At 39.4% G+C, this 27,651-nt stretch overlaps 1 protein-coding gene across 1 annotated transcript; it reads left to right on the forward strand.

Moving 5' to 3' along the window:
• The first annotated feature begins 23,523 nt into the window (after window positions 1-23,523).
• LOC122662938 lies at window positions 23,524-24,898 on the forward strand. The gene is made up of 3 exons (XM_043858641.1): window positions 23,524-23,658; window positions 24,019-24,714; window positions 24,797-24,898. The coding sequence occupies exons 1-3, from the start codon at window positions 23,524-23,526 to the stop codon at window positions 24,896-24,898; spliced, it is 933 nt and encodes a 310-aa protein (XP_043714576.1).
• The last annotated feature ends 2,753 nt before the right edge of the window (window positions 24,899-27,651 follow it).

Genomic DNA, 27,651 nt, shown 5'->3' on the forward strand with positions numbered 1-27,651 from the left:
CACTGTGGCAGAGTTGGTCTGGCTAGAGTCGTTGCTCACTAAGTTGGGAATCTCTCTCCCTGGTCCCCCAGTACTTTGGTGTGATAACATTGGGGTGACATATTTATCTACAAACCCGGTTTTTCCTGCGTGCACTAAGCATGTCGAGATCGATTTTCACTTTGTTTGGGATCGGGTTGCCAAACGTCAGCTAATTGTTCAATTTATTTCTACTACAGATCAAATTGCCAATGCTTTGACCAAGCCACTTTCCACTGCTTAGTTTCAGTTTTTACGGGACAAGTTGAAGATTCGCTTCCTCGACTCTCCACCTTGAGGGTGTGTATTGACGTATATAGAGTTTCACTCAAATAGAAACTCTATATACGGTTGATTTATTTAGGATTCATTCTCTCACTTTCCTATTATCACATGTACACAATCTCTTCTCTTTCCATTATCCTATGTAGGGAATCCGATCTCTAGGCTTACCCTAATCTCATATATAAATATATCTTTACAATCAATGAAAACTCAACTGAGAATTCTCAGATCTAATAGAGAAGATCAGTGATAGGTTCATCGGGTTTCTAATCAAGACCCTAAAGGAGGGCATGCAGATTCATTATTCTCGTACTAGAAGTGGAACCAAAATGAGCCATAAGAGACTCTTAGAGAGATTGACTGGTCGTGCTATCAAGGATGAGAGGAAACACTTCCTCAGAATGGGAGGAGATAAGGAGGCTCATGATGTTCGCATTTTATTCCTGCCATGCCGTTGCTGCAATTAGATCGGTGGGACATGGGTGGGAGCCATCAACAAAATGGAGAAGCCGCTATCCACGTAGGAATGGGAGGATATGTGCCCTCCATAGAAGAAAATTCTTGGCGGTTAAATTGAGTGATAAAAAGTGATGAGCAGCGGTGGGTAGAGAGGTAGTAGGCGTGGTAGAGGGGAGAGAAACAAGAAGGGAAGTACTTGTATGATTACAGAGGAAATAGAAAGGGGGCAGCTGGTCACCATAGAGAGAGAGAGAGAGAGGGAGAGAAAGAAAGTACGATTAGGTTTTAGGATGGGCGTGAGCCAAAGTACTCTGATACCATTTCAATTCTAGTTTTTTTGTTACATTGGATAGGACCCCAATAGGGGAATGTATATATCGTAGAGAGGGAGAATCCTAAATCAGCTATACAATAGGAAAGATATGATACATGTGATTACAAGATTGCATGCAATATGAAATTCTAAATATAGTGGGAATCTAATATTGAGTTTCCTATAATGAGGCAAACTCAATATTGTCTAACATGGATTGTCCAGATCAAGCTGCTCATGCAGTAGTAAATAGGGATATTTCAAATGCAAAACCAAGGTTGAACATTGGAGATGGGCTGTGCCTGGCAGTGTATATAGGCTCTACACTCGAATTGTGACATTTACTGATGATGCATCTAGGAGAGTGTGTTTATTTGCTGAAAAAAATGATCAAGTATTTTTACCTTTTCAGCAATTCCATGCCAAGGTGGAATGGGAGATAGGTAAATTATTGAGATTTCTCCATACAAATAATGGGGGCGAGTATACTTTAAATGAATTTAAAGACTATTGTACTAGTCAAGGCACTCGGCATTAGAAGACAATATCCCACACTCCTCAAAATAATGGTATTGTTAAAATAATGTATCAAACCATTATTGAAAGAGTCAGATGCATGTTACAGACTCCTAAGTTGCCTTGGGGATAAGTCGTTCAGACAACAAGCTACTCATTCAACAAATCTCCTTCATCTCGTTTAGGAGGAGATGTCCTATAAAGGGTATGGACAGGTACGAATGTGTCTAACTCTCATCTGAAGGTGTTTAAATGCAAATCATTTTTCCATGTGCCTAAAGAACAAAGACCAAACCTTGGTGATAAGGCAATTTCATGCATATTTGTGGGCAATGTAGATGAAGAATTTCGGTTATAGGTCGTAAATAAAAAAAACTCTAAGAAGTAGGGATGTGATCTTTCATGAGGACCAGACTTTGGAAAATCTTGAGAGGGTTGAAAAGTCTAAAATTGTAGTTGATGTTCTGACCTCACTCCTATCTCTTCTCCATTATAGCATACCACAAATGGGGATCAGACAAAATTCTTGATGATGATATGATAGAGCATGAAATAGTTGAGCAGGAGGAGCAGCATCCACAGCCAAAGATTACAGATTTTCAAGTTTGAAGATCCACTAGAGAAATTGACCATCATCATATTTTCTCTTGCTTTTTGATGAGGGGGACCCAATAAGCACAATCGCATGAAGACAAAGACAATTGGATAAGGGTTATGCAGGATGAGATGAATTCTCTATAGAAGAAGATCATCGGAGAGAGAGGGTTTTTTGCAATGTGGAGAGGTGTGGCAGTTGGAGGACAAAGGTGAGTAGGAAGGCTTGGTGGGTGAAGCAGACACTAGAGTCTTGGAGGGGAAGGGCGGTGATGGTGTGTAATACCCTGATTTTGGATTCAGGGTAATTTGGTCTTTTTACCTAATACAGGATTAGGGCAAGCTGATATGTAGGAGTTTGGACTAACTGGAGGTGTATACATACATGCATGGTAAGTACTGTGCCCTAGTGTAACACCCTTAATTTGAATTATTCCTTGCCTATGTGTAGAATTAGGGTTTTATTTATAAGATATATAATTTGATTTGAAAAATAATTTGTAGTTAGTAACCTAGCCTAGTGCTTAGACATTTAATTCAATTTGTTAGAGGTCTAAGGTTCTATTCTTTAGAAGTGCAATTAAATGTTTTATTTTTATAATTTTATAAGGCTTAAGAAGGGACTTCCACGATTCTAGCTTGGGAGGTCTTTGAATTTTGTAAGAATTTAGTTAGGGAAGTATTATGGATTGATAAGGAAAGGTGAGGTGGCAATCTCCAATTGACTGAAATCTTAAGTCAAGATTCCTTTTAAAATATTTTCATTGGAGGAAAAGTAAAGAGATCTAGTTAGAGATTAAATAGAATTCTTTCCACCCCCTTTTTGTTAGGACTAAATTCCAATAACCAAATCCCAAACCCCATTCCCTTTATCATAAATTTTAGAGAGAGAGAGAGAGAGGGAGAGAGGAAAATTCATGGACTATAGAGAAGAAGAGAAGAAGAAGAAGAAGAAGGAAGGAGGAGATGAAAGGAGGAGAAGGAGATTCGGACTGTGCATAACCAGTCACTTGACGTCCAATTTTGATCCTTTTTGGATCCAAATTCAAAAAATCTTATTGCACTATAAAACATAGCCTCATTTCTTATCTTCATAACCCAACTTGAATAAGCCCAAACGGAGATCTGAGCAGAGAGATATCGTTAATTTACTGAAGGTAGGTCATTCTGCCAAAATTCTGTGTTTCCCAAATCCGAGTTTAAGCAATACCTTGAAGTTGATTTCATCATTACCTTACTCATAGGACTCCATTAAAGTGATTTTGAACTAGAAAGAGGTAGATCAACATCATTGAAGCATTGATTTGAGGTCACCTATAGAAACCCTAGTCGCTTCACACAATGTGAGTAGATCTTCGATCATTATACTTGATATTTTCCTTACATATAAAATTTGTTTTGAAACATTATTTTAAATCTGGAATTTCATTTTAGATTGAGATTTATCATGCCAAAAACATATTTCATTCATGCTTTTACTCAACTAAATTGCTCACACATGATTGTTTGCAAGGAATGGTGATTTCCTTATGATTTAATTCACATATGTGTGTGCAGAATTTTAATAATGTCATGTTTATAGACTAATGAATCCAATGCTTATTTGTTGATAGTATGATGAAGGTCTATGAATGATTTTTCATGATTATAACCTAGCGCATGATGTTTATGGATGATGCATAAAAATCTGATTTTGTTTAGGATTTACCTTTTAATTTTCATTGATGTTATTGTTGGATAAGTGATTGCAAAGATTTTGCCCAATCTTTCCTATTATTGTTCTTCACTTTATGCATTGATATGTTGATGAAAGTTATTATTTTCATATCTTATTTTCATTCTTTTCAATAGCATGTGTTAGGGTGGAATTGGGGAGTCATGACCCCTAAGTTCCGAACTTGGATGTACAGCTTTAAATTATAAGCAAACCCTTGATTGTTATTTTGTTGTTTACCTCATCGACATTGATGAATATGTTAGGGTAAGGATAAGTTGACGAGTTTTTGAGCTACGGGCTTACCCTTATTGGAGCTATATGGACTACTAGAAAGAGGAGATGATCAAAAACTCTCCAGGAGGGCATTGCTGGCAAAACCTTCGGGGGCTTTGACTCAATATGGGGCAAGTTTGGTCACTAGTTTCTCCATTAGTTTCTTGATGTTGAGAGGGGACAGTGGTGTTGTAGTTGATCATTGCTGGAGTTCATACGCCGCTATCATGAGGGCCTTGACCAGTGTATGGTAACTAGTTCACACTAGTCCATTAGCAAGTGATGTGTTTGTTATTTTACATTCTTTCGATATATCTTTTGTTGATTGTTGTCATATATACTTTTCATTACGGTAGTGGTGATAAGCAAATATGGTTATGATCATTTTGTTTTTTTTTTTTTTTTTTTTGGATCTATATATACATATTATTATATGTTTTTACATGTTGTATTACTTGTGCATGTTTTCACACCTGTATAGTTGTTATGGATTTACTTGCTAAGCTTTTCCTGAAGCTTACCCTCACCATTTTTCAGATGAACAACTTTATGAATGCAAACCTGAATGTGAAGATATACTAGAGAAGGAGGTTCAAGAGGACGAAGCATTTGGATTAGTTGAGATAGCTCACCCAGTATATATATGTATGCATTTTCTTTGGCTTTTGTTCTTGTCAGCTTTACTCATCAGTTTGTGGGTAGTTTGGGGAATGTATCAGGATAAACACATGTATGTATGTATTATCATCACTTCCCGTATCGCTACGCTTCTCCTTGTTATTGTAATTATAGTTTATCTACAGCACTCTGATCTTGCTTATGGTAAAGTGATGAATGTGGGTCTGTGAATGTAAAAACGGCTTCTAGATCCATGAGATTTGGCGGATTGCCGTTACGCAATTCGGGTCACCTACCTAATCCTCCCAGGGGGTGGTTTGGGGTGTGACAGATATGGAAGGCTGATTTGGTTTCCAGTAACCAAACACCAGGCAAGGTATGCCTCAAAGGGTTTCACTGCATCCCTATGGCCTCCTTTGGGTAGAAGATTGTAGGAGTTGATGAGACACATCACCCTAGGAATGTCATGGAGTTGGATAGCTTTGACATTTTGGGAGTTGCCATCATAATTTTGCATAATTTTTCCATAAACCTTAGCCTCATTCATGAACTCATCATAGTTTTGTTTGGCCTTGAGATATTTGAATTCACCATAAGCCCTAATATTCGAAATATCTTCCAAATCTTCCATATTGAAGGAGATGGGAATGCCATTGACAAGAGATTTGACTCTCAAGTCTTCATCTTGGCCTTCAACTTCAAGATTATAGTAAAAATACTTTACCAAAGCAGGATAACAGAAATTGTTGTGGTAAAGTGCAGAATCCCATCCAAGAAAAGTGTAAATTCGGAGATATTACCAGTTTGGAGTTCACCAGTCCTTACATAGCGTTCTTGGATCACTTTTCTTTCCAAATACTTTGGCCAAAATAGAGAAGCTTCAAGAGATGAGAAGAGAGATTCATTGTAAGCCCTAGTCTTCCCTTTGTTTGCAGTGGTCTTCCTCTTCTTGCTTGGAGCACTATCCTTTGGAGCCATTGATGGAGAGAAAGAGGATTTTAAGGGAAAGAGATGAGATTGAAGTGAAATGCGGTGATGATTCAAGGGATTTTATAGAGATTTTTCCCTAGAATGTTCGTCCAAGGGTTTTGGAGCGAAGAGGCGCGAAAAAGAAATGAGAAGTTGTGAAGAAATGACCTCTCAGTTTCCCTTAAAAACAAAATTTTTAGCAATCCGATCGACCGGCACAATCTAAGCGGTCGACTGGTTGGGGCAGAAATCCTGTATTTTTGAATTTTAGAAGCAGGAACTGATTTTTCAGTTAAATAAGAGTGTAGAAGTATGCTTATATTCAAAAAGGATTACAAATGCCCAACTCATGTCATAGCGTGCAGAAACGCTCTTCAGGTAGGGGTTTTGTGAAAATGTCCGCGACTTGCCTTGCAATGTCGATATGTTCAAGGATAATTTTACCCTTTTGACCAGTGTCACAAAGGAAATGGTGACGGATGTCGATGTGCTTGGCTCGGGAATGAAGAATTGGATTTTTGCTGAGATTTATAGCACTTGTGCTATTACACATGATTTTTGAAGTTTCAAAAGAAATACCATAATCAGTGAGAGTTTAGCGCATCCAGAGAATTTGAGCACAACACCTACCTGCTGCAATATATTTAGCTTCAGTAGTAGAGAGTGCGATGCAATTTTGTTTCTTACTGAACCAAGAAACAAGACATGATCCACGGAAGTGGCAAGTTCCACTTGTGCTTTTGCGATCAAGATGACAACCAACAAAATCAACGTCAGAAAGCTACGTAATTAAAAATTATTGTTCATAGGATACCATAATCCTACATTAATAGTGTTTTTTAAATATTTGAATATTCTTTTGACTGCACTAGCATGAGATTGCATAGGGCTAGCTTGGAATCGAGCACAGGCACAAACACTAAACATAATATCAGGTCTACTTGCAATTAAGTAGAGCAAGCTGCCAATCATACCTCGATATCGAGTGGGATCAAAAGGAGTTTCATTCTCATCTTTTGACAAGCTTAGTGAGGTACTCATAGAAGTGCAAGAAGCTTTCTGAGCATTTATATCAAATTTCTTCAATAATTCTTTAATATATTTAGACTGATTAATGAAAATCCCATTTTCAGTTTGTTTAATCTGAAGTCCTAAAAAGAAATGCAATTCTCCCATTAAACTCATTTCAAATTTATTTTTCATGCAATTACTAAATTCAATGCATAGAGATTCATCAATAGCACAAAAAATGATATCATCAACATATATTTGAACAATGATCAAATGTGAACCTTTATGCTTAACAAACAATGTAGTGTCTACTTTACCAATAATATAATTATGTTCAATAAGAAATTTCCTTAATCTATCATACCAGGCTCTAGGTGCTTGTTTAAGTCCATATAAAGCCTTCTTGAGTTTATAAACATGATTAGACAAAGTAGAATTTTCAAATCCAGGTGGTTGTGAAACAAACACTTCTTCAGTTATAAAACCATTCAAGAATGCACTTTTTACATCCATCTGATAAAGTTTGAAGTTCTTATGACAAGCAAATGCTAGCAACATTCTTATAGCTTCTAATCTAGCTACAGGAGCATAGGTTTCATCAAAATCAGGTCCTTCCTACTGATTATAGTCTTGAGCAACTAGTCTTGCCTTGTTTCTCACAACAATTCCATTTTCATCAAGTTTATTTCTGAAAACCCGTCTTGTTCCAATGATGGGTTTATTTTTGGGCTTTGAAACAAGTTTCCAAACATCATTTCTTTCGAATTGATGTAATTCTTCTTGCATAGCCAGAATCCAATCATTATCTAGCAATGCTTCCTTTATGTTTTTAGGTTCAATCATAGATAAAGAAAGCAGAAAAATTACAAGTATTTTGAATTTTAGATCTAGTTTGAATACCTTTCTCAATATTTCTAATTATTTGATCTAAGGGATGATGCCTTACAAGTCTTATGTCTTTAGGAAGTCCAGTTAACTCTTTTAAAGGGGTTTCTTTGATGGAATCATCTAGAGAGATGGTCTCAACTCTCTTTTTGATCTCGGATAGTGTATCCTCATCATCATCAACCAATGGTTTATATCTATCTTTGGGAAGTGAAACATCAAATTTGACATTCATGGATTCTTCCACAGTTAAGGTTCTTTTATTAAATACTCTATAGGCTCTACTGTTGCCAGAGTATCTAAGAAAAATACCTTCATAAGATTTTTCTTCAAATTTTCCTTCGAAATCTTTGGTATTCAAGATAAAACATTTACATCCAAAAATTTGAAAGTAGTCAACCTTAGGTCTCTTTCCAAAGTATAATTCATATGGTGTTTTAGACAAAATCCTTTGGATTAAAACATGATTCAAAACATAGCAAGTAGTGTTTACAGCTTCAGCCCAAAAATATTTTGGTAAAGAATATTCACTAAGCATGGTTCAGGCAATCTCTTGAAAAGATTTATTTTTTCTTTCAATAACCCCATTAGATTGAGGAGTTCGAGGAGCTGAGAAGTTGTGTGTGATACCTTCATCATCACAGAATTTTTCAAATTGGTTTGAGTTAACAAACTCACCACCATGATCACTTCTTATAGCAGTGACCAAATAGCCCTTTTGATTTTGTATTTTCTTGCATAGTGTTGCAAATTCATTGAAAGCATCATTCTTGTGTCTAAGAAATAGAGTCCAAGTATATCTGGAATAGTTATCAATAATTACAAATGTATATACTTTATCACTCAAGCTTGGAGTAGGTATTAGACCAAATAAGTCTAAATGAAGTAATTCAAGAGGTCTACTTGTAGATACAATATTCTTAGATTTATGATAAACTTTTGCTTGTTTGCCTTTTTAACAAGCATCACAAAAATAGTTTTTGTCAAATTTCAGGTTAGGCAAGTTTCTAACAAGATCTTTAGATGTAACGGATTCTATCAACTTAATATTTATATGACCAAGCTTTCTATGCCAAATATTTGATTCTTCATGTGAAATCAAGCATGTAATACTAGGACTAGTTTCATCAATAATACAAGTATAGATATTGTTATTTTTAGTTCCTTTTAATATGATTTCATCATTTGTATCTATAACTAAGCATTGTGAAATATTAAAGTTCACTTTAAATCCGGTACTACAAAGTTGACTTACACTAAGTAGATTGTAAGCAAGTTTGTTTACCAAACAAACGTTTGAAATAGTAGTACCTCCAATATTTATGTTTTCGATGTCAATAATTTTTCCTTTGCCATTATCTCCAAAAGTTACCCATCCATCATCATATTTTCTTAGTTTTGTAAAAAGCTTTTTATTTGATGTCATATGCTTGGAGCATCCACTATCAATGTACTATTCAATTTGATCTTTACTCTTCAAGCATACCTACAAAATAAGATTTAAATATACATTGGCCCCCACATTCTTATGGGTCCATTGTGGTTAGGATCAAGGGTTCCTTTGGGCACCCATACTCTCTTAGTAGAGTAGTTCATGGAATAAAGGTTCCTTGGGGATTGACCATAGCTACTTGAGGATGATTTGGATTGTGTTGTAAATTTTTGGGTCTTTGGTTTTTGATATCTAGGATAGATATTCCAGGGAGATGGTATCCTCTTTTGACTATCAAAGGAGTTTTGAGATCTTCTTCTTCTTTGAGGGGTATAGGATTCATAATGTCTTGGATAGTGAGACTTGTATGATCTATGATTTGGCTGAGGTCTATAGTTTCTTTTCATAAAGTATGGAGCTTGTGGTCTATAGTATGGCCTAAGGGGTTTTTGAGGAACAAATTTCTTTTGCGACCTATACCTTTTGTGATAAGTATATTGGAAGGCATGATTCTTTGGTCTTCCGTGATTTTGTTTTCTTCTTTGGTTTCTAGAAGAGGGTACTTGAGAATTTGAAGTTTGACCTTGGTTTGCTTCTCTTGGATGTACCATCTTACTCTTTCCTTTGGCTTATTGTGAGATTCTCCCATCATAGTCTAGACCTTCATTATCAAGAGGGGTCCTTTGTAGTGTACCAAGAAGAGCATCTAAGGATTTTTGCCCTTTGATAAAGGTGAGCAAAGCCGACTTCAAATTTTACTTTTCTTCTTCAAGCTTTGAAATATAATCATGTAGACTATTTATTTTATTATGAAGATTAATAACTTCTTTCTCTAATATAGAGTTAGAAGCCTCAAGCTTTTGGCTTGCCTCATGAGAGCTTCAAAACCTCTTTCTATAGCATTTTCATCTATATCATTTGTATTAATATCATCAAATGAATTGCTATTTATAGAGTTTGAACTAAAAAAGTCAGAATTTACCTCTAATTCATTTTCTCTTTCATGAGCCATTAGAGCTAGATTTATGGTTTCTTCTTCGGAATGATCTTCTTCTTGTTCTTCATCCGAATCCCATGATATTTCAGTGACATAGGCTTTTTTCTTATCTTAACCCTTTGGACGCTCAGTTTTGAAGTGACCAGGCTTTCTGCATTCATAGCAAACTATATCTTTTCTGTTAGAAAAAGTAGGTTTATCCTTAGAGATGTAGAGATGTATTTACCTTTATTCTCTCTTGATGTCTGTCCCTTGTTGAAGAATTTTCTTCCTTTCTTTTTGAAGAATTTTTGAAAGTTCTTAGTGATTAGTGACATCTCCTTTTCTGATATACTTAGATTTTCATCTTCATCGCTTTATCATCAGAAGAGTTTTACAGCTTTAAGTGCAATAGTCTTTCTCCTTGGTTCTTTCATCTCTGCCCACTTGTCATCTTCATTTCACTCAACTTCATAAGTTAGGAGAGATCCCATAAGCTCATCCATGCTGACCATGTTGAGATTCTTTGATTCTTTTATAGCTGTAACCTTTGGTCTCCATTTTAGAGGAAGTGACCTGAGAATCTTTCTCACATTTTTAGACTTGGTGTAGGTCTTTCCTACGCCCTTCAACTTGTTTATGATGTTATTAAATCTCAAAAACATATTAGCAATGGTTTCATTTTATAACATCTTAAATAATTCATATTCTGTCACAAGTTTATCAATTCTTGATTCTTTCACTTGTGTGGTTCCTTCATAGGAAACGACAAGAGTATCCCAAATCTCTTTGGCAGACTCACACATGGCTATTTTAGCAAATTCAGATTCACTTAATGCGTATTACAAAAAGATAATAGCTTTGAAGTTGTGTTGAATTTTTTCCCTTTCAATTGGAGATAGTTCATCAGTGGTTTTGGGTATATTCTCATCACCTACCTTCTTGGTGAAAACATATGGTCTATTTTCAATAACATGCCAAATATCTAAGTTATGTGCACATGTAAAGTTCTTAAATCTAATTCTCCAATATGCAAAGTTATCACCATTGAACAGCAGAGGTCTCGAGACATTTAGTTCTTCGAGTGCAATGTGGTGTGCTGCCATGGATCTTTAGTCTTTGTGTATTGAGCTCCCTCTCTGATACCAATTATGAGATAACCTAGAGGGGGGTGAATAGGTTATCACTAGTGAATTTTTACTCTTTTTTGATTTATCTTCCAATTAAGTGTTTAAAGCAAGATATAAACACAAATAATGTGAAAATAGGAAGACACAAGATTTATAGTGGTTCGGCTAAACCAAGCCTACATCCACTCCTCTCAACCTTGAGAGAATTCCACTAGTAGCTTCCTTTTGGTATAGTAGGTGGAAAGAATACCTTTACAATCTTTTTCACATGATAAGAGGATCCTAACTCTTTTTCATAGGATAAGAGGATCCTACACACTAATCTAAGTACAGTCTAGATTAATGTAAAAATGCTTTCTTAACTCAAAAGCATAAATAATTGAAAAATAAAAGATAACGATTACCTAGGCAAGGAATGTGACATGCATTCCTTGGAAGTGAAGAATGATGTGTACATGAATGCTCAATGTAGTGCCTTCAAGATGATAATGCTTGAAATATAAGTGTTGTGAAGGTCTTTGATGGGTTGAAGTTCTCTTTGAATGTACTTATAAGAGATGGCTTAACTTCAACAAAGAGAGCTTGAGATTGATGCTTGAATGTAGCTCTCACTTGATTTGAAACTCACACAAACAAGTCTTTAATTGCTAGTACTTGACCGATTTCAAGTGTTGTATTTAGAACTAAGAAGATGCACTATTTATACAAAAAATTTGGAGTGAGTTTGAGTCACAATGGATTAAAAACGGCTAGTTTTTAGTCAAACTGGTTGATCACTTTGTGTGCCGGTCGACCTCTTTAAGAGAGCCATTAAAAATATAGCCATTAGAGTCAAATTGTACCAACCGGTCGATCACTGATTGATCGGTTATGGAACTAGTTAGTGTTGGGTGATCGGTTCCCCAATTGGTAAGTCCCACTTCAATCTTTGTGACCAGCGGTCGATCTGTGTAAAGATCAACCGGTCGACCGGTTCTGAAATCGGTTCACAGATAGGGTATTTTCTATAATTTTCTCTGTGGGTACTTACACATTTTAAATCCTATTAATACTAAGGCCATTATGGTATATAATCTAGCCTCCCAAGGTCTCTAAATTGCATGATGTATGCAATGCAAATTTCATTAAGAATATCATGCAATACATTAAGTGTAAGTGGTGTGTGCCTAAAGGTTTAAGTCTTCGGTCTTTGAGCTTTATCTTGACATCTTCAAAGATATTCTTCAATCTTTAAAAGATCTTGTTTAGATCTTTCTATTGATGACGCTTCGCATGACTTTTCAGCATCCTTGATCGTCCAAGTTCTTTGATTCTTTGGTTCTGGGCTTCTTGACTTCTTGACTTCTTGGCTTGATGTTCATTTTCAAACATGTTTGTTTGTTATCATCAAAACCAATGATTGGGGAGGGAAGTGATCACCCAACAATGAGGTCTAGTAAGGGATTTAAGAAAGAGGCTAGAGAATCTTAGAAAGTAAAGTGCAAGGTGAGCACTAGGCGAATAGAGGTAATGGTTGAAATCAAGAGAGGAACTAGGAAGGAGTTTGAGCAAGGGGCTAGAAATCGGGAGAGGGTCTAAGTTGAGGTTGGGAGGTAGAGAGAGTAGGTATTAGAGTGAAAATCGAAGTGGGGTTGGGAGTTGGGAGGTAGAAAGAGAATAGGTGTTAGAGTGAAAGTCGGAGTAGGGTTGAGAGTTAAGAGGTTAAGAGAGGGTAGGATATGGGTTCGAGTTAGTGGCAAGAAAAAAAAAAGAAACAAAACAAAACAAAACAAAACTCTATGGCGACCTGCAACTCCCTACGACCCGGGTAGATGGCTTGAAATCTTGAGCAAGCAAGCTGGAGGAGTGAGACTTGAGATGCCGCCCAGAATCTATACTCAGGTCTCCCGACTAGGTTCCATTTACTTCTCAGAATAACCTCCTGAGGTGAGAACAAGAGAGCGAGAACAGGACTACTACTATTAGAAACTTTACACTTCCTTTAAATTTTAGAAGAACAAATAGTTTGTTTGAGTTTAAATTAAATTTTGGAGATTGTAACCTTTATTTAAGAATTTTAAGTTTAATTTGGAAGTTGTAATAGCTTAGTTTGACTACTTTACTTTAGTTGAAGTCTTAATCTATACATTTTAGACTTATGTTTGTGTTTTGGTTCTACTCCAGTTCATATCTCCTTGACATAAACGATCTTGTGGACCGTAAATGTCCTAAACCACTAGGGTGGTTTTGGGGGCATTACATGGTGGGACTGTCAAACTAGTTTCTTATGCAACATTTGTAGGTGCTCCTCGAAAACTAAACATTGAAGACTTGCCGGAGCCCATTCAAGCAGGGAATATAATGAGGATTGTTATCCCCCAAGATGATTATGAGCAAAACCTGGCAAATTTTTCAGTTTGCTCTGATCGGCCAGGTAAATTTTCATCTTGGATCCATGGATGATCTTCGTGCCTGGGCTAAGGAATTTTGGAACCTCAAAGGGGCAGTGACCATGACGTCGTTTGAGAATGGCTTCGTTGTTTTCCAATTCTCTTTAGAGAACGACATGTCTCAGATTTGGAGAAGATCACTGGTGAAGTTCGACAATCAGCGGATTAGATTTAAGAGGTGGAAGCCGGATTTCAATATATATGAGAATCATGTTGCCACAAAGCTGGTCTGGGTTAGATTTCCAAATCTCCCCTTTGAGTATTGGTACAAGAATGTTTTGCAGTCCATGGCAAAGGTTGTTGGTCGGCCTGTAGCTTGGACTGGCAGACTCGTAATGGTATTATGGGGCACTTTGCTCTGGTGCAGCTGGAAGTGGAAGACTCTGCTTCTTTCTCTAGAACGTATGAGTTTTAAGTTGAAAGGAAGCAACTTAGTTCAGAGGTTTTGCTTCAAGCAATTCGTTGAGTATGAGGATGAACTCACCCAATGTGGCTACTACAAGAAAGTGGGCCATGTGGTGAATATTTGTCGGTTGAAAAAGGAAGGTGAAGCCAAAGCTGCTCATGAGTAGACTCCCCAGGGTCCCCCTGGAGCTCTCTATGTTGAGACTAAGGAGAGAACTAGGCCGGCAACGGCTCGGAATGGCGGTGGATCTCTTAGGGGTGGTTCTCATTTGAGTGGGCCCAATGATGGTGCTCATATCTCTCTGAATGGTGGTACTTAGGTTGTTGGAGGACGAGATGTGTCTCTTGGTGGTGCTCAAGCAGTCTAAGCTAGTGGTGCTCCGCCTACTCAGGTTACTCAAGGTGGAGGTGGAGGTGACCCACGTGGTTATTGTTGGATTTATGTGTCCATCAAACCCGATTTGGTTCGATTTAATCCGGTTTTACTTTGTATTGAACCTTTATACATTTTGGTTTAATATTATCACATGCGATATAAACTTTTAAGCATTATGTGCCCATAAGTTTTACTTAAAATGGTGGTCACGACTAGGGTTTGAGTTGGACACCCTTATCATATGGTCGTCGCATTCGGTATGCCTAGACATGTGATGTCAGGGTACGAATGCGAGTACTCACATGTTCGATGTGTGTATTGGCGAAGAATCTATTTTGTCGATTCCCTCATGTATTACTGCCAGATGTAGGAAGGGATAGACATGTGCCACCAAGACCCTTTACCTGAGGAAACCCTGTCACTGGAAAGTGTGACGGCATTCTTTGGTTCATCAATGACTGAGACTCAAGTGAGTTAAAGCCAGTGTTCTGGGAATGCGCAAACACTTTGTGAGTGAAGGAGTTACTCAACATGGTCACCACTGCCTAATTGGGGATCACCGAGATTGAAGTTGTCTGTGTATGGTTGGATCGGAATCTGGATCCAGTGCCATTTTGGAAATGGTTTTTTGCAAAACCTATTTTACATAAAATAATAGATTATATGTAGTTATTTGAATAAAGTGTTTTATCGAGTTTTGCGAGACCTGATCAGATACACAGACACTCTTATATGGACATGTACTATGGAATGGGGTTTGGCAGTACAAGTGTAGATGCCCTAGATTCCATAGTGATGGTGTTGATTAGTGGGAGATTGTACATGATAATTTATTATCATGTAGGGAGTTATTTAGAATTTATTAAAATAATTGGTTCTTTATTTAATTAATGGATATGGTGTTAATTGTAACTATCCATAAATTAAAATAATTATAACATTCCCTATTAGATTCTACTTCTTCACCAATTAGAAGCACATTGAGTTTAAACAAAACAACCAAACAAGGAGAGAGAAAGTCTGACTCTCACTGGGATTTTACTATTTCCCATCTAGGGTTTCGGAAACCTTAGTGTTATATAACAACAAAAAAAAGACAGATATCGTGGTTGCTTGTTGTTGTTCCTTGCTCCCTTGTGAGTGTAATCCTTATGATTTTACCTGAACGGATGAAGGAGTGGATTTAATCTGCTGCCTCCGTCCGTGGGTCAGTTCACTCTCGGGCATGTCTTAGGGATCGAACGGATGCAGGGGCAGAGTAAGTTGATTCATCCGCCCGTCGGTCCGCTCGCTCTCAGGTATATCTCAGAAATCGAACGGATGCACGACCAGATCCAAGTAAGATGTTCCATCCGTAGATCCACTCCTTATGTTTTTACCTTTTGGCCTGAACGGAGTCAGGGGCGGACTCACCCTATTACATCCGCCAATAAGTCCACTCATGCTATCTTGGTTGAAACTTGATTTTAACCTTGGGGGCCTAACATGGGACCCTTCTATACATGCTTTAATGATTGCTTTTATATGTTTAGGCTACCCAACTCAAAGGATAGCTGGTACACCAGTGAGATTCATGTCAACCACGCCGGGTGACACCCGAGTTAGGTGAGTGGGTTCTGGGTGACTTTGTTGGGTTTGAATATATATAATAAGCAATTTTAAGCATGCTATTATATAATTATAAGCATTGTGTGCATTGCATTACTTATCTCAAATGTGAACTGCTATGACTGTGATAATATTCTCACCATTATATCGTGCTATGGTGCCAGGTGTGCCGATACCGAAACCCCAGTATATTTAATTATGAAAACTGTTGTATGCCATCCTGATCTGTATGTGCTGTGCCATGCTGGTACCCGGGTATTAGATGGAATGAGACGTTGATACACTCAGAATACCTCTCGGGATGATAAGACTTGCATATAGTATATCTGTGGCTAGAATGCTGGCTCCCTTATGCTACGACCCTTACCAACAGGGGTTTATGTGTTGGATAGTCTGAGCACCTGTGGTCTGTGGAGGTGGGAGAGGCCAAGATAGGGGTAGTGATGGCTATCGGGGTCTGCCACTGGGTGACCGGATGGTTTCTACCTATGTAGGCTCCTATATGATAATTGAGGATTCCCTGGGGCGATAAGTTAAGTGACCCTCAGTGTCTCCTGAGTTATCACAGTAGCATACACTTGACTTGTAGAATTTGTGTGCTAGGTGGAAAATGAATCTAACATTAGCATGCATCATTCTGCTTGATATTGATTGTGTGTATGTTTATGCATTCTCCTTTCTTTCTCACTAGCTAGTGTAGCTAACCCCATTGCGTAACCCCCTTTTTAGTTTATATCCAGGAGGTACTACTCTTGATGAGCACCGTTGGATGCGAATCAAGTGGAGCCAGTGGCTGTGACTTAGATGTAGATGTACACCCAAGAATGGTGACTTTGTGGTAATTATTTATTATTTAATTTTTGTATTCATTCCACAATCATGTATAAACTGTATGTTTATTTATAAGGAGAGATTGAATGGTTACAAATATTGAAACTGTACTATGTGTTATCATTAGAGGATCGATGCTCTATAATTTCACATAAATTAAATTAAATTTCGCTTCTGCTAACTCTGTAATTGGAATGATTTATTCCATTTGGGTACATTCCTTTCTGTTATCATTATGAGATGACAGGATGGACTGTGGCTCGGAACACAGTATCTGTGATCCTGGTAGGTATTGGGATGATGTGTGTTGTCCCAGTCACCCCCTATGTAAGGCAAAATATCTACATCGGGATGGGAGCGTAACATTATTATAACTATGATTGTCAATGTTGTTGATGTTTATGTGACATGGTTTTGAATTCATTAATGTATGACGGGTTATGGTGTTGGGATATGCCGACAGTGAAACCCTATGAGATAAATTGTTGTCATATGTCACATTGGCCTGTATGTGCCGTGTCAAGCTGGTACTTAGGTGCTAGATGGAATGGGACATTGATGCACCCAGAATACCTCTCGATACAATAGAATCATGTAGTATAATTGTGGTTAAGGTTACGTTCTCTATGTTACGACCCTTACCAACAGGGGTTTAGGTATTGCGTAATCAGAGCTCCTTGTAGGCCTGAGGAGTGATACGAGGCCAGGTCAGGGATGACCATTGGTTATTGGGGTCTGCCTCTGGGTGGCTTGGGGTTTCATCAGCACGAGCCCTTAGATAATAATTCAGGTTTCATTTTGGAGATAAGATAAGTGATCCACGGTGTCTCTCAAGTTGTTACAGTAGCATATGCCTAGTGACCTAGATTGTGTGTTAGGTGAAAATTTGTTAATAAATACATGCATCATGGACTATCTAAATTTGTTGTGTGTGCATCCCCATCCCCTCAGTGGACCTTACCCCCTTGTGTACACCTTTTTCTTTAGATGTTGATGCAGATGACGATTATGTGGCGAACCTCGAGGTTCATTCCTCGGATTATGATCCCATTGGTGCTGAGGACCCTGAGTTAGTGACAGAGGATCACGACGACGGGTGTCCTTATGATAATTGTGCCTATGGGGCACCGTGATTTGGGATTGGATTCCCTTTTGATTCTTTTAGGGCCTTGCTGCCCATTGCATAAACATTCATCCTTATACATGTATATTTTGAGTAGTTATGTTATGGTTAGTCAGGATAACTGCTAAAATTCTATTATGTATCACTTAGCCGATTGAACATGTTGTAACTACTATTTAAACGCTTATGTAAACTCTTTATCTTTAATGGAAATGAACTATTCCTTTTATTTCCACACTCTGATATCAATGTGATGATTATATTAGTTTTGACTGTGATTCAGAACATTGCTTTCGAGATCTTGCAGGTGGGAGATGACACGTGTCATCCTAGTAATACTCTATTTATTGTATTTTATCCCTGATTGGGATGGGGGGTATGACAAGAGGTGACCAAAAAGTGGCTCGAGAGTGTTATAAGACTTTAGCACAGGGAACCAAAAGCTTTGTTGAAACTCTACCCATCTAGATAGAGGACTTGAGAGATGAACACAACCCACATAGGGGAGAACCTGTGGAAGACCTTACCACGATAGGACTGGGAGGAGATCTCAGTCAGATTGTCCAGATTGGAGCTTAGCTAGAAGGAAAAGAAAGAGAAAATCTGATCCAATTTCTTGAAGAAAATTTTGATGTGTTTGCATTTTTGGCAGCAGACATATCAAGAATAGCTCGGGAGTCATCGAGCACAAGCTAAGCATAAACCCATCCCGAAAGCCTATTCATCAAAAGATGAGAAATTTTGCTGCTAAAAAAGAGTTAAGAATCAAAGAAGAAGTAGATAAGCTATTGTAGGCTGGATTTTTCAAAGAAATCAGGTATTCAAAATAGTTGGCTAACGTGGTCATGGTACCCAAGCGCAATGGCAAGTGGAGGATGTGTGTTGATTTCAAGGACCTCAATAAGGTCTGCTTGAAAGATGTGTACCCCTTGCCTCGGATTGACCAACTCATTGAAGCCACAACAGGTCACAACATGCAGAGTTTCATGGATGCTTACTCTAGTTACAATCAAATCAAGATGTACGAACCCAACGACCTAAAGATAGCCTTCTTTACTAGTGACAATCAATATTGTTAGAAATTAATGTTGTTCAGATTGAAGAATGCAGGTTCCACTTAACAAAGATTAGTCAACAAAATCTTCAAGTCTCAGATCATTAGGAATATGGAGGTGTATGTAGATGACATGCTTGTCAAAAGCATGAAAGTTAAAGAGCGTGTCGAAGACCTATGCAAGGTATTCCAAGTCCTTAGAAAGTACCAAATGAAGTTAAATCCAGCCAAGTGTTCCTTTGGTGTCACCTCGGGAAAGTTTTTAGGTTTCATCGTCTCCAACAAGGGGATAGAAGTAAACTCGGCAAAAATTAAGTCCATCCTAGACATAGTGCAACCAAAGAATGTAAAGCAAGTACAAGAGCTCACTAGATGGGTAGTGACACCAGGACGCTTCATATCTCAATATGGGGAAAGGTGCCTTCTGTTCTTTAAGACACTAAAATGGGCAAAGAACTTCGAGTGGACCAAAGAGAGACAAATAGCATTCGAAGAACTAAAGACCTACTTGGCCTCCCCTACTTTGTTGTACAAATTGGAGGTCAAAGATGACCCACTACTATATTTAGCCATATCCCTTGTAGTTGTCAGTGCAGTGATAGTAAGGGAGGAAGGAAGGGTGCAAGATCCAATCTATTACATTAGTAAAGTTCTCCTAGATGCAGAAATAAGGTACACGACCATTGAAAAGTTTGGCTATGCCCTGGTAACCACCGCCCGGAAGCTTAGGCCATATTTTTAATCTCATACAATATGAGTGCTTACCAATCAGCCCCTATAGAAGACGTTGCAAAAACCAAACACCTCAGAACGTCTGGTAAATTGGTCAGTTGAATTAAGTGAGTTTAAAATCCACTACCTTCCCAGTACCACCATCAAAGCTTAGGTTTTGGCGGATTTCCTAGTTGAATCCACATTACCAAAGGTCGTAGCTGATGAAGAAAATGTTAAGGGAACACTGAGATAGTGGACCTTATATGTTGATGGCTCCTCCAACTCAAGAGGTGGAGGTGCAGGTCTGATCCTTACAAGCATAGAAGGGTTCGTAGTGCAATATGCCCTGAGATTCAGATTCCTAGTCTCAAATAATGAAGCAGGATACGAATCTTTGATTCTAGGGTTGAATTTAGCAAAAGCCCTTGTAGTAACAATGTTGCTGGTATACAGTGATTCAAAGTTAGACAACCAAGTCGTGGGAGAATACAAGGCAAAGGATTTTAGGATGGTGGAATATCTATAGAAAGTGCAAGAGATGAGACCAATATTTTTAGATAAAACTCATCCCCAAGACTGAGAATGCCTTAGAACATGCACTTTAATAACTTGCAACCTCGGAATACTCTGATTTAGGTTTTACAATATATGTAGAAGAGCTCCAGATGCCCATCATTGGAAAGGATATTGAAGTTCAACAAATTGATGTGGAACCATGTTGGATGGACCCCATAATCGACTACCTCAAAGAAGGCATTCTCCCAGAAGACCCAACTAAAGCTAAGAAGATAAAGATGAAAGCAGCAAGGTTCCTCATAATTAATGAAGAACTCTATTGGAGGTCATATATTTTGCCCTGCCTAAAATGCCTGAGACCATCTGAAGCACTTTACATGCTCTAAGAAGTACATGAAGTTATATGTGGGCAGCTTCTCAGTGGCAGAGCGCTAGCTCACAAAATCTTGTGATGAGGGTATTATTGGCCAAGAATGCACCAATAATGCATGGACTATTCAAGGAAGTGTGAAAAGTGTCAATTCTATGCACCGGTTTAGAGACAACCAACATCTACTCTTGTCCCAATATCCACTCCCCTCCCATTCGCAATGTGGGGAATGGATATTCTGTGACCATTTACACCTACAGCTCAAGGAAAGAAATTTGTTGTCATAGTAATTGACTACTTTACGAAATGGGCAGAGGTTGAACCTTTAGCCCTAATCAACAATAACAACAACCAAACCCCATCCCAAATAAATGGGGTCAGCTACATGGATCCAAGGGGCCAATAAAGTAAGAGAAATGAAATAAGTAGAGGGAAGTAAAAAAGTAAAAGGGGTAGTAAGTAGCAATAATAATAAAATAAAATTAGTAGAGGAACAAATCTAAGCAGTAGTCAGAGCAGCATCCCAGGAACATCTCCCTACGAGGGGTCGGCTACACGGGTCCTTGTCCTCTAAACAACTCTATCCACGGTCATACTAGGATCAAGCCCTACCATATGCATATCCTTTCTTACCACTTCTCCAATTATCCCCTACCTCTTTTAGCTCCTTCCAACTGAATCTGGTCACTCTTCCTTACTGGTGAATCCATGGGTCTCTATTGGACATGACCAAACCACCTCAAGCGGCTGTCACGAAGTTTATCCTGGATTCGTGCAACTCCCAATTCGGTTCTAATAGAAATATTCCTTACTCTTTCTCTTCTGGTCTTGCCACACATCCTCCTCAACATCCTCGTCTCCACTATGCTCTTCTTATCTATATTACTCTTCTTAACTTCCCAACAGTCTGCCCCATATGTCATCGCTGGTCTTATTACTGTCCTGTAGAATTTCCCCTTAAGCTTAATAGGCATGCGTTTGTCACATAAAACTCCTGATGCACCTCTCCACTTCATCCATCCAACTTTAATTCTGTGGGAGACACCATCCTCTATATCACCCTCTTTGTTAATGGCTTTTTTTCTCTTAATTTAGCAATCCGATAGATCGCATTTTCCCCTTCCTTTATATTAAGTTTTTCATAAAGGTCATCAATTTTTCTTTAGCGCTCATCACAGAAGAAAAAACTGAGAAGTTCTTCAAATACGACTACCCACATACGGTGGTCACAGATAATGGAAGACTATTTATTGTCAAGAAATTCAAGGCCCTCTGTGACAAGCTAGAAATTGACCACAAGACTACATCTGTAGCATAACCCCAAGCAAACGGACAAGCAGAAGTCACTAGTCATACGCTTTATTAAGGCATCAAGAAGAAGTTAGATGAAGACAAGGGCTTATGGGCATCTAAACTCCAAAGCATATTATGGACATACCGGACTACAACCAGGTTAACCATGGGGAAACTCCATTCATGATGATTTATGGGGCAGAAGCTGTAGTTACTGTTGAAATCGGGGCAAAGACCTACCGAGTCTAGCACTACAATGAGCAAAACAACCAGGAGACCATGAGAGATAATTTAGATCTAATCGATGAGGTATGAGATCTAGCTCGACTAAGGATAGCAGCCTACAACCAAAGAAATGCAAAATATTATAACTCAAAGGTCATAGAAAAATGATTCTGAACAGGAGATCTCGGGCTGAGTAGGTTAGAAGTTTCGCAACCTTCCAACATAGGAAAACTTGCTCCCAATTGTGAAGGGCCCTATAGAGTTACCAAAGAAATTCGCCAAGGGACGTATTACCTGGAAACTCTGGGGGGGGGGGGGAGAGAATAGATAGAGCTTGGAACGCAGAAAAGTTGCAAAATATTATTAGTGATCAACTCTGACCTACCTCAAATATCTACACCTGCACAAGTTTTACTTTGGTACTATTATACCATAATCTACATTAAATCACAACTGTACACGTGGATTCATCAAGAAATAAAGACTTGGAGAGCACGCTTATAAATTCCCATGTGTGTCTAACAGTTATCCCCCTATGGCAGTTAGGGACCACATCAGGAGGAATTCCCACGTGGACCAAGAATCACAGAGAAAAAAAAGGGACCACATCAAGAACGGAGGTATCAGAAAATCGTGTTGCGAAGGAAGGTGATAGCTCACAGAGAATGGATTACTTGTCAATTCCCAACAATGTATATAAGGAGGGGGAGAGTCCCTCTTTAGGAGAGACGACTTTCATTCAATAAAAGATTTAACTAAGTTTTGGAGTAAAAGGCCTCCCCATCTTCTTTCGCTTATTTTCCAAATTCCTTCAGTTTTCCTAATAGGATCAAGAACTTTGTTTGTAATAAGGATTCTCACCAGCAGAAATTCTGATACAACATTTGGAGCCATCTGTGGGAAACGAAAATAGAAACCTGCGAAGATCCCACCATGACTAGCATCAGAAGTCAGGCAAGGATCACTCGGTCCAACGTGGCTGCTGCACCTGGTTTACCTCCTATCGATATTCCTCCTCCACCTCCTGCCACTGGTTTGGGAGGAGCCCCGATGGCAAATTCCCAACAAGAAGGTCAAGATCACATCCTCGGAGATCTGGAACCGTCACATCTGGCGGACTCTCACCCAAGACTCTCAAAATACCCACCGCGCTATGTGACGGTGGAGCAATTTAACGTGATGCAGACTCGCTGGGATGATAAGATCAAACAAATGTTGGAAATACAGCGCGACCTTCTACAGGGGGTTCCTATGCCCCCACCTCCACTATCAAACAGAGAAAGATCTCATTCACCATAGTATAGTGAGAACCACAGCAATGCAAATAATACTCGACGAAGGAATAAAGAGATTCCAGGATTCGCCAAGAATCAAGATTCACAGATGACGAGAATTGAACAAGCCGTGAAGGATAAAGTCTTGGAACTCCAAGATCAGCTACAAGAAGTCATAAAGGGAAAGAACCAGGCCTCAATCCACAATTTCCACTTCACAACAGATCTTGCATTTACAGATGAGGTACGGTTTGAACCTCTCCCAAAAGGGTTTAAGATGCCAATCGTAGAGTAATATGCCGGCACCACTGACCCAAAGGATCACCTGGAAACCTTCAAATCCTTCCTGTTCTTCTAAGGCGCTTCAGACGCCATAATGTGTAGAGCCTTCCCCTCCACTCTGAAGGGGGCAGTGCCTCAGTGGTTTTCTCGTCTCCCCCCATGATCTTTCTCCAATTTCACAGCCCTAGGATGGGCCTTCCTGGCTCACTTCGTAAGCAGCAGGGTACACAAGAAGACAGCTGCCAATCTCCTGGCCATAAAGCAGTAGCCAAAAGAATCCATCAGAAGTTTTCTCACAAGATTTAATAAAGAAGCTCTACAGGTGCAAAACCTGGATCCAATGGTGAAATTCCAAGCTCTGTGGAGTGGAATCTGTGATATCGAGTTAAAAAAGTCATTAATCATGGATGAACCCAGAGATATGTATGAACTATTTTCAAGGTGCGAAAAGTATATCAACTTGGCTAAAGTTCTTGCGGCAGAAAGGGGAGACAAAACTGAGAAGAAGGCTCCGTGGAAGAAGGAAGAGATTCCTCGAGAGGCCGGCACAAAGCGCAACCGAGATGATGAGGATGGAAAGAAAAGAAAAGATGATAGAAAAGCTTGGGCTCCTCGGGCCCCAGATAGAGAATCCGAGCCAAGTTATATTGCCCTGACACACGCCCAGGCACATATATTGAACGAGATTAAAGATCAAACAACCCTAGCAAAAATGGTCAAGCCAGCCCACGAGCGCAATAAAAACAAGTACTACCGTTTTCACCAAGATCATGGTCATGATACCGAGGAATGCAGACAGTTGAAGGACGAGATAGAAGCGCTCATCCAGAGAGGGCGTCTCAAACGATTCATCAAAAAGGAGGAGAATGACCGAAGGATGAAATACAGAGCTCGAGAGCCCGAGGGAAGGCGGAGATCATCCCCTAAAGCTAATAAAGAGGAACTCCCCCGAGGTGAACCCCACGGACCTGGCACAGGGGGAGAAACCTCCAACTCTCGAAAGCACCATGCATGGAATGTGCTCCAAACCGAGACCACAGTCAAGAGGAGGAGAGCAAGCTATCTTAACTTTTTCTGACGAAGACTTGGCAAATATACAGACGCCCCATGACGATGCCTTGGTGATTAAGATGGTGATTGCTAACTGCGCGCTAGGGAGAATCTTGGTAGATAATGGGAGTTCAGTTGACATCCTATATTAAGATGCATTCGAAAGGATGCTCCTAAAATCCGAGATGCTGAAAAGAGTGGAATCCCCTCTGTATGGATTTAATGGAGCCCCTATCCAAGTTGAAGGATCAATCGAGCTGCCAGTCTCGGTAGGATCAGAACCCAAACTCTCCACCGTGATGATGAATTTTTTGGTGGTAAAAGTGAATTCCGCGCATAATGGGATATTGGGACATCCTGGTCTCAACACCCTACAAGCAGTGGTTTCCACTCCCCATTTAGTCATGAAGTTCCCAATCGATCATGGGGTTGGAGAATGTTGAGGAAGTCAAGTGACGGCCCGTCATTGCTATGAAGGATATCTGAGGGCCCGGGGGAAGGAGCCCCAAATGAACCTTATCCATTTAGATGATAACCGAGATATCAAAGAGCCAGAAAGGACTGAACCAGCTGAAGACCTGGCTCACGTGAAGATAGGAGAAGGGGATGCCATGCGTGTGGTCCAGATAGGCACGAACCTGACCGACGAAAGGAGAACCAACCTCGTAAACTTCCTGAGAGCTAATGCGGATGTGTTCACCTGGTCTGCCACGGATATGCGGGGGATAGACAGAAAGATAGTTGAACACAAGCTCAGCGTCTACCCTAATGCCAAACTAGTATTCCAGAAGAAGAGAACCTTTGCACCAGAACGGCAAGAGAAAATAATTGAAGAAGTGACCAAGCTACTTGATGCAGGCTTTATCGAGGAAGCCATCTACCCAGAATGGCTCTCTAATGTTGTAATGGTCCCAAAGTCCAATGGCAAATGGCGAATGTGTATTGACTTTATTGATTTGAATAAAGCTTATCCTAAAGACTATTATCCTTTGCCTCGCATTGATTCATTGATAGATGCCACGGCAGGGCATGAAATGCTTTCTTTTATGGATGCCTATTCCGAATATAATCAAATCAAGATGTATGAGCCCGATATATTGAAAACCTCATTTATTGCGGGCAGAGACACATATTGTTACATCCGCATGCCCTTTGGATTGAAGAATGCTGGGGCATCCTACCAAAGCTTGAAAAATTACCTTTTCAGATATCAAATAGGCAGGAACGTGGAAGTATATGTAGATGACATGCTTGTGAAGAGCTTGAAAGCTCAGGATCATATTACAGATCTGGGGGAGGCATTTCAAGTCCTGAGAGAAAGCAACATGAGGTTAAACCCAGCCAAGTGCACTTTTGGAGTTACGTCTGGAAAGTTCCTCAGTTTCATGGTCTCAAGAAGAGGAATTGAAGCAAATCCAGCCAAGATTAAAGCTATACTTGAGATGCATCCTCCCGGAAGAGTCAAGGAATTACAAGAACTGGCAGGAAGAGTTGCAACGCTCGAGAGATTCATTTCGAGTTCAGGGGACCGATGTTTACCTTTCTTTAAAGCACTCAAGAACCGAGCAAAGGAATGCAGAGCCAAAGGACTCAAGCTTACCTTTGAATGGATAGAAGAATGCCAGGCCACCTTCACCGAACTAAAAAGGTATTTGGCACAACCACCCCTTCTAGCCAAGCCTGAACCAGGAGATATATTGCAACTATATCTGTCCATTTCTGATGTCGCAATAAGTGCTGTATTGGTTAGACAAGATGGGCGAATCCAAAAACTAATATAATATGTCAGCAAAGTCCTCCTAGATGCTGAAATCAGATATAGTAGTGTGGAAAAATATGCCTACGCGTTGATTATGGAGGCTAGGAAGTTAAGGCCCTATTTTCAAGCCTATACCATTGAAGTGCTCACTAACCAACCTTTGAAGAAGATATTGGCCAAACAGGACCACTCAGGAAGATTGGTAGCATGGTGCGTGGAGCTGGGCGAATTCGACATCCATTACAGACCACGAACTGTAATAAAAGCTCAAGCCTTGGCAGATTTTTTGGTAGAATGTATACTCCCTGATGAGAAAATCACTACCATCGTGGAACCCGAGGAGACAACGGAAGAATGGATGCTATATGTGGATGGTTCATCCAGCGTGCAAGGGTGTGGGGCAGGTTTGATATTAACCAGCCCCGGAGGATTTATTGTGCAGTACGCGCTAAGGTTTGAATTTCAGGCCACTAACAATGGGGCAGAGTACGAAGCTCTGATTGCAGGATTGAAGCTGGTACAAAGTCTAATGGTGAAGCATATTATTGTACACAGTGACTCTCAACTGATAGTTAATCAAGTCAAAGGAGAGTATGATGCTAAAGAATCTCAGATGGCCCAATATTTGAGAAGGGTTCAGGACTTGATCACAAACTTCAATCGGTTTGAGATATTACAAATACCTTGGGCATAGAATGCGTCAGTGGATGCCCTCTCAAGATTCGCCACCTCAGATTTTCAAGATTCGGGTAGAACCGTGTATCTGGATATACTCACCTCCCCGAGCATAGCACAATCCGAGGAAGTATTTTGGGTGGAGACAAAACCTAGTTGGATGGATCCATTAATCAACTACTTCCAGGATGGCATATTACCCACCAATAAAGAAGAAGCCAAGAAAGTCAGGATGAGGGCCACCCAATATACAATGATAGAAGGAACACTATATAGGAAGGCATTTGCAATGCCCTATCTAAATTGTCTCCGACCATCAGAAGCAGAATATGTACTTCGAGAGATACACACAGTCATTTGCGGACAACACTTGGGGGGCATAGCACTAGCCCACAAGGTCATAAGACAATGATACTTTTGGCCATATCTCCACAAAGAAGTATTAAGTTTTGTTCGCAAATGCCTGAAATG

This window comes from Telopea speciosissima, chromosome 5, assembly GCF_018873765.1.
Source record: "Telopea speciosissima isolate NSW1024214 ecotype Mountain lineage chromosome 5, Tspe_v1, whole genome shotgun sequence".
Taxonomy (NCBI): Eukaryota; Viridiplantae; Streptophyta; class Magnoliopsida; order Proteales; family Proteaceae; genus Telopea; species Telopea speciosissima.

Coding starts and splice junctions, on each gene's coding strand:
- LOC122662938 (XM_043858641.1), top strand. CDS start 23,524: ATGACGAGAATTGAACAAGCCGTGAAGGATAAAGTCTTGGAACTCCAA. Junction 23,659..24,018: donor ATCTTGCATTTACAGATGAG/GTACGGTTTGAA, acceptor GAAGCTCTACAG/GTGCAAAACCTGGATCCAAT. Junction 24,715..24,796: donor GAAAGCACCATGCATGGAAT/GTGCTCCAAACC, acceptor GCAAATATACAG/ACGCCCCATGACGATGCCTT.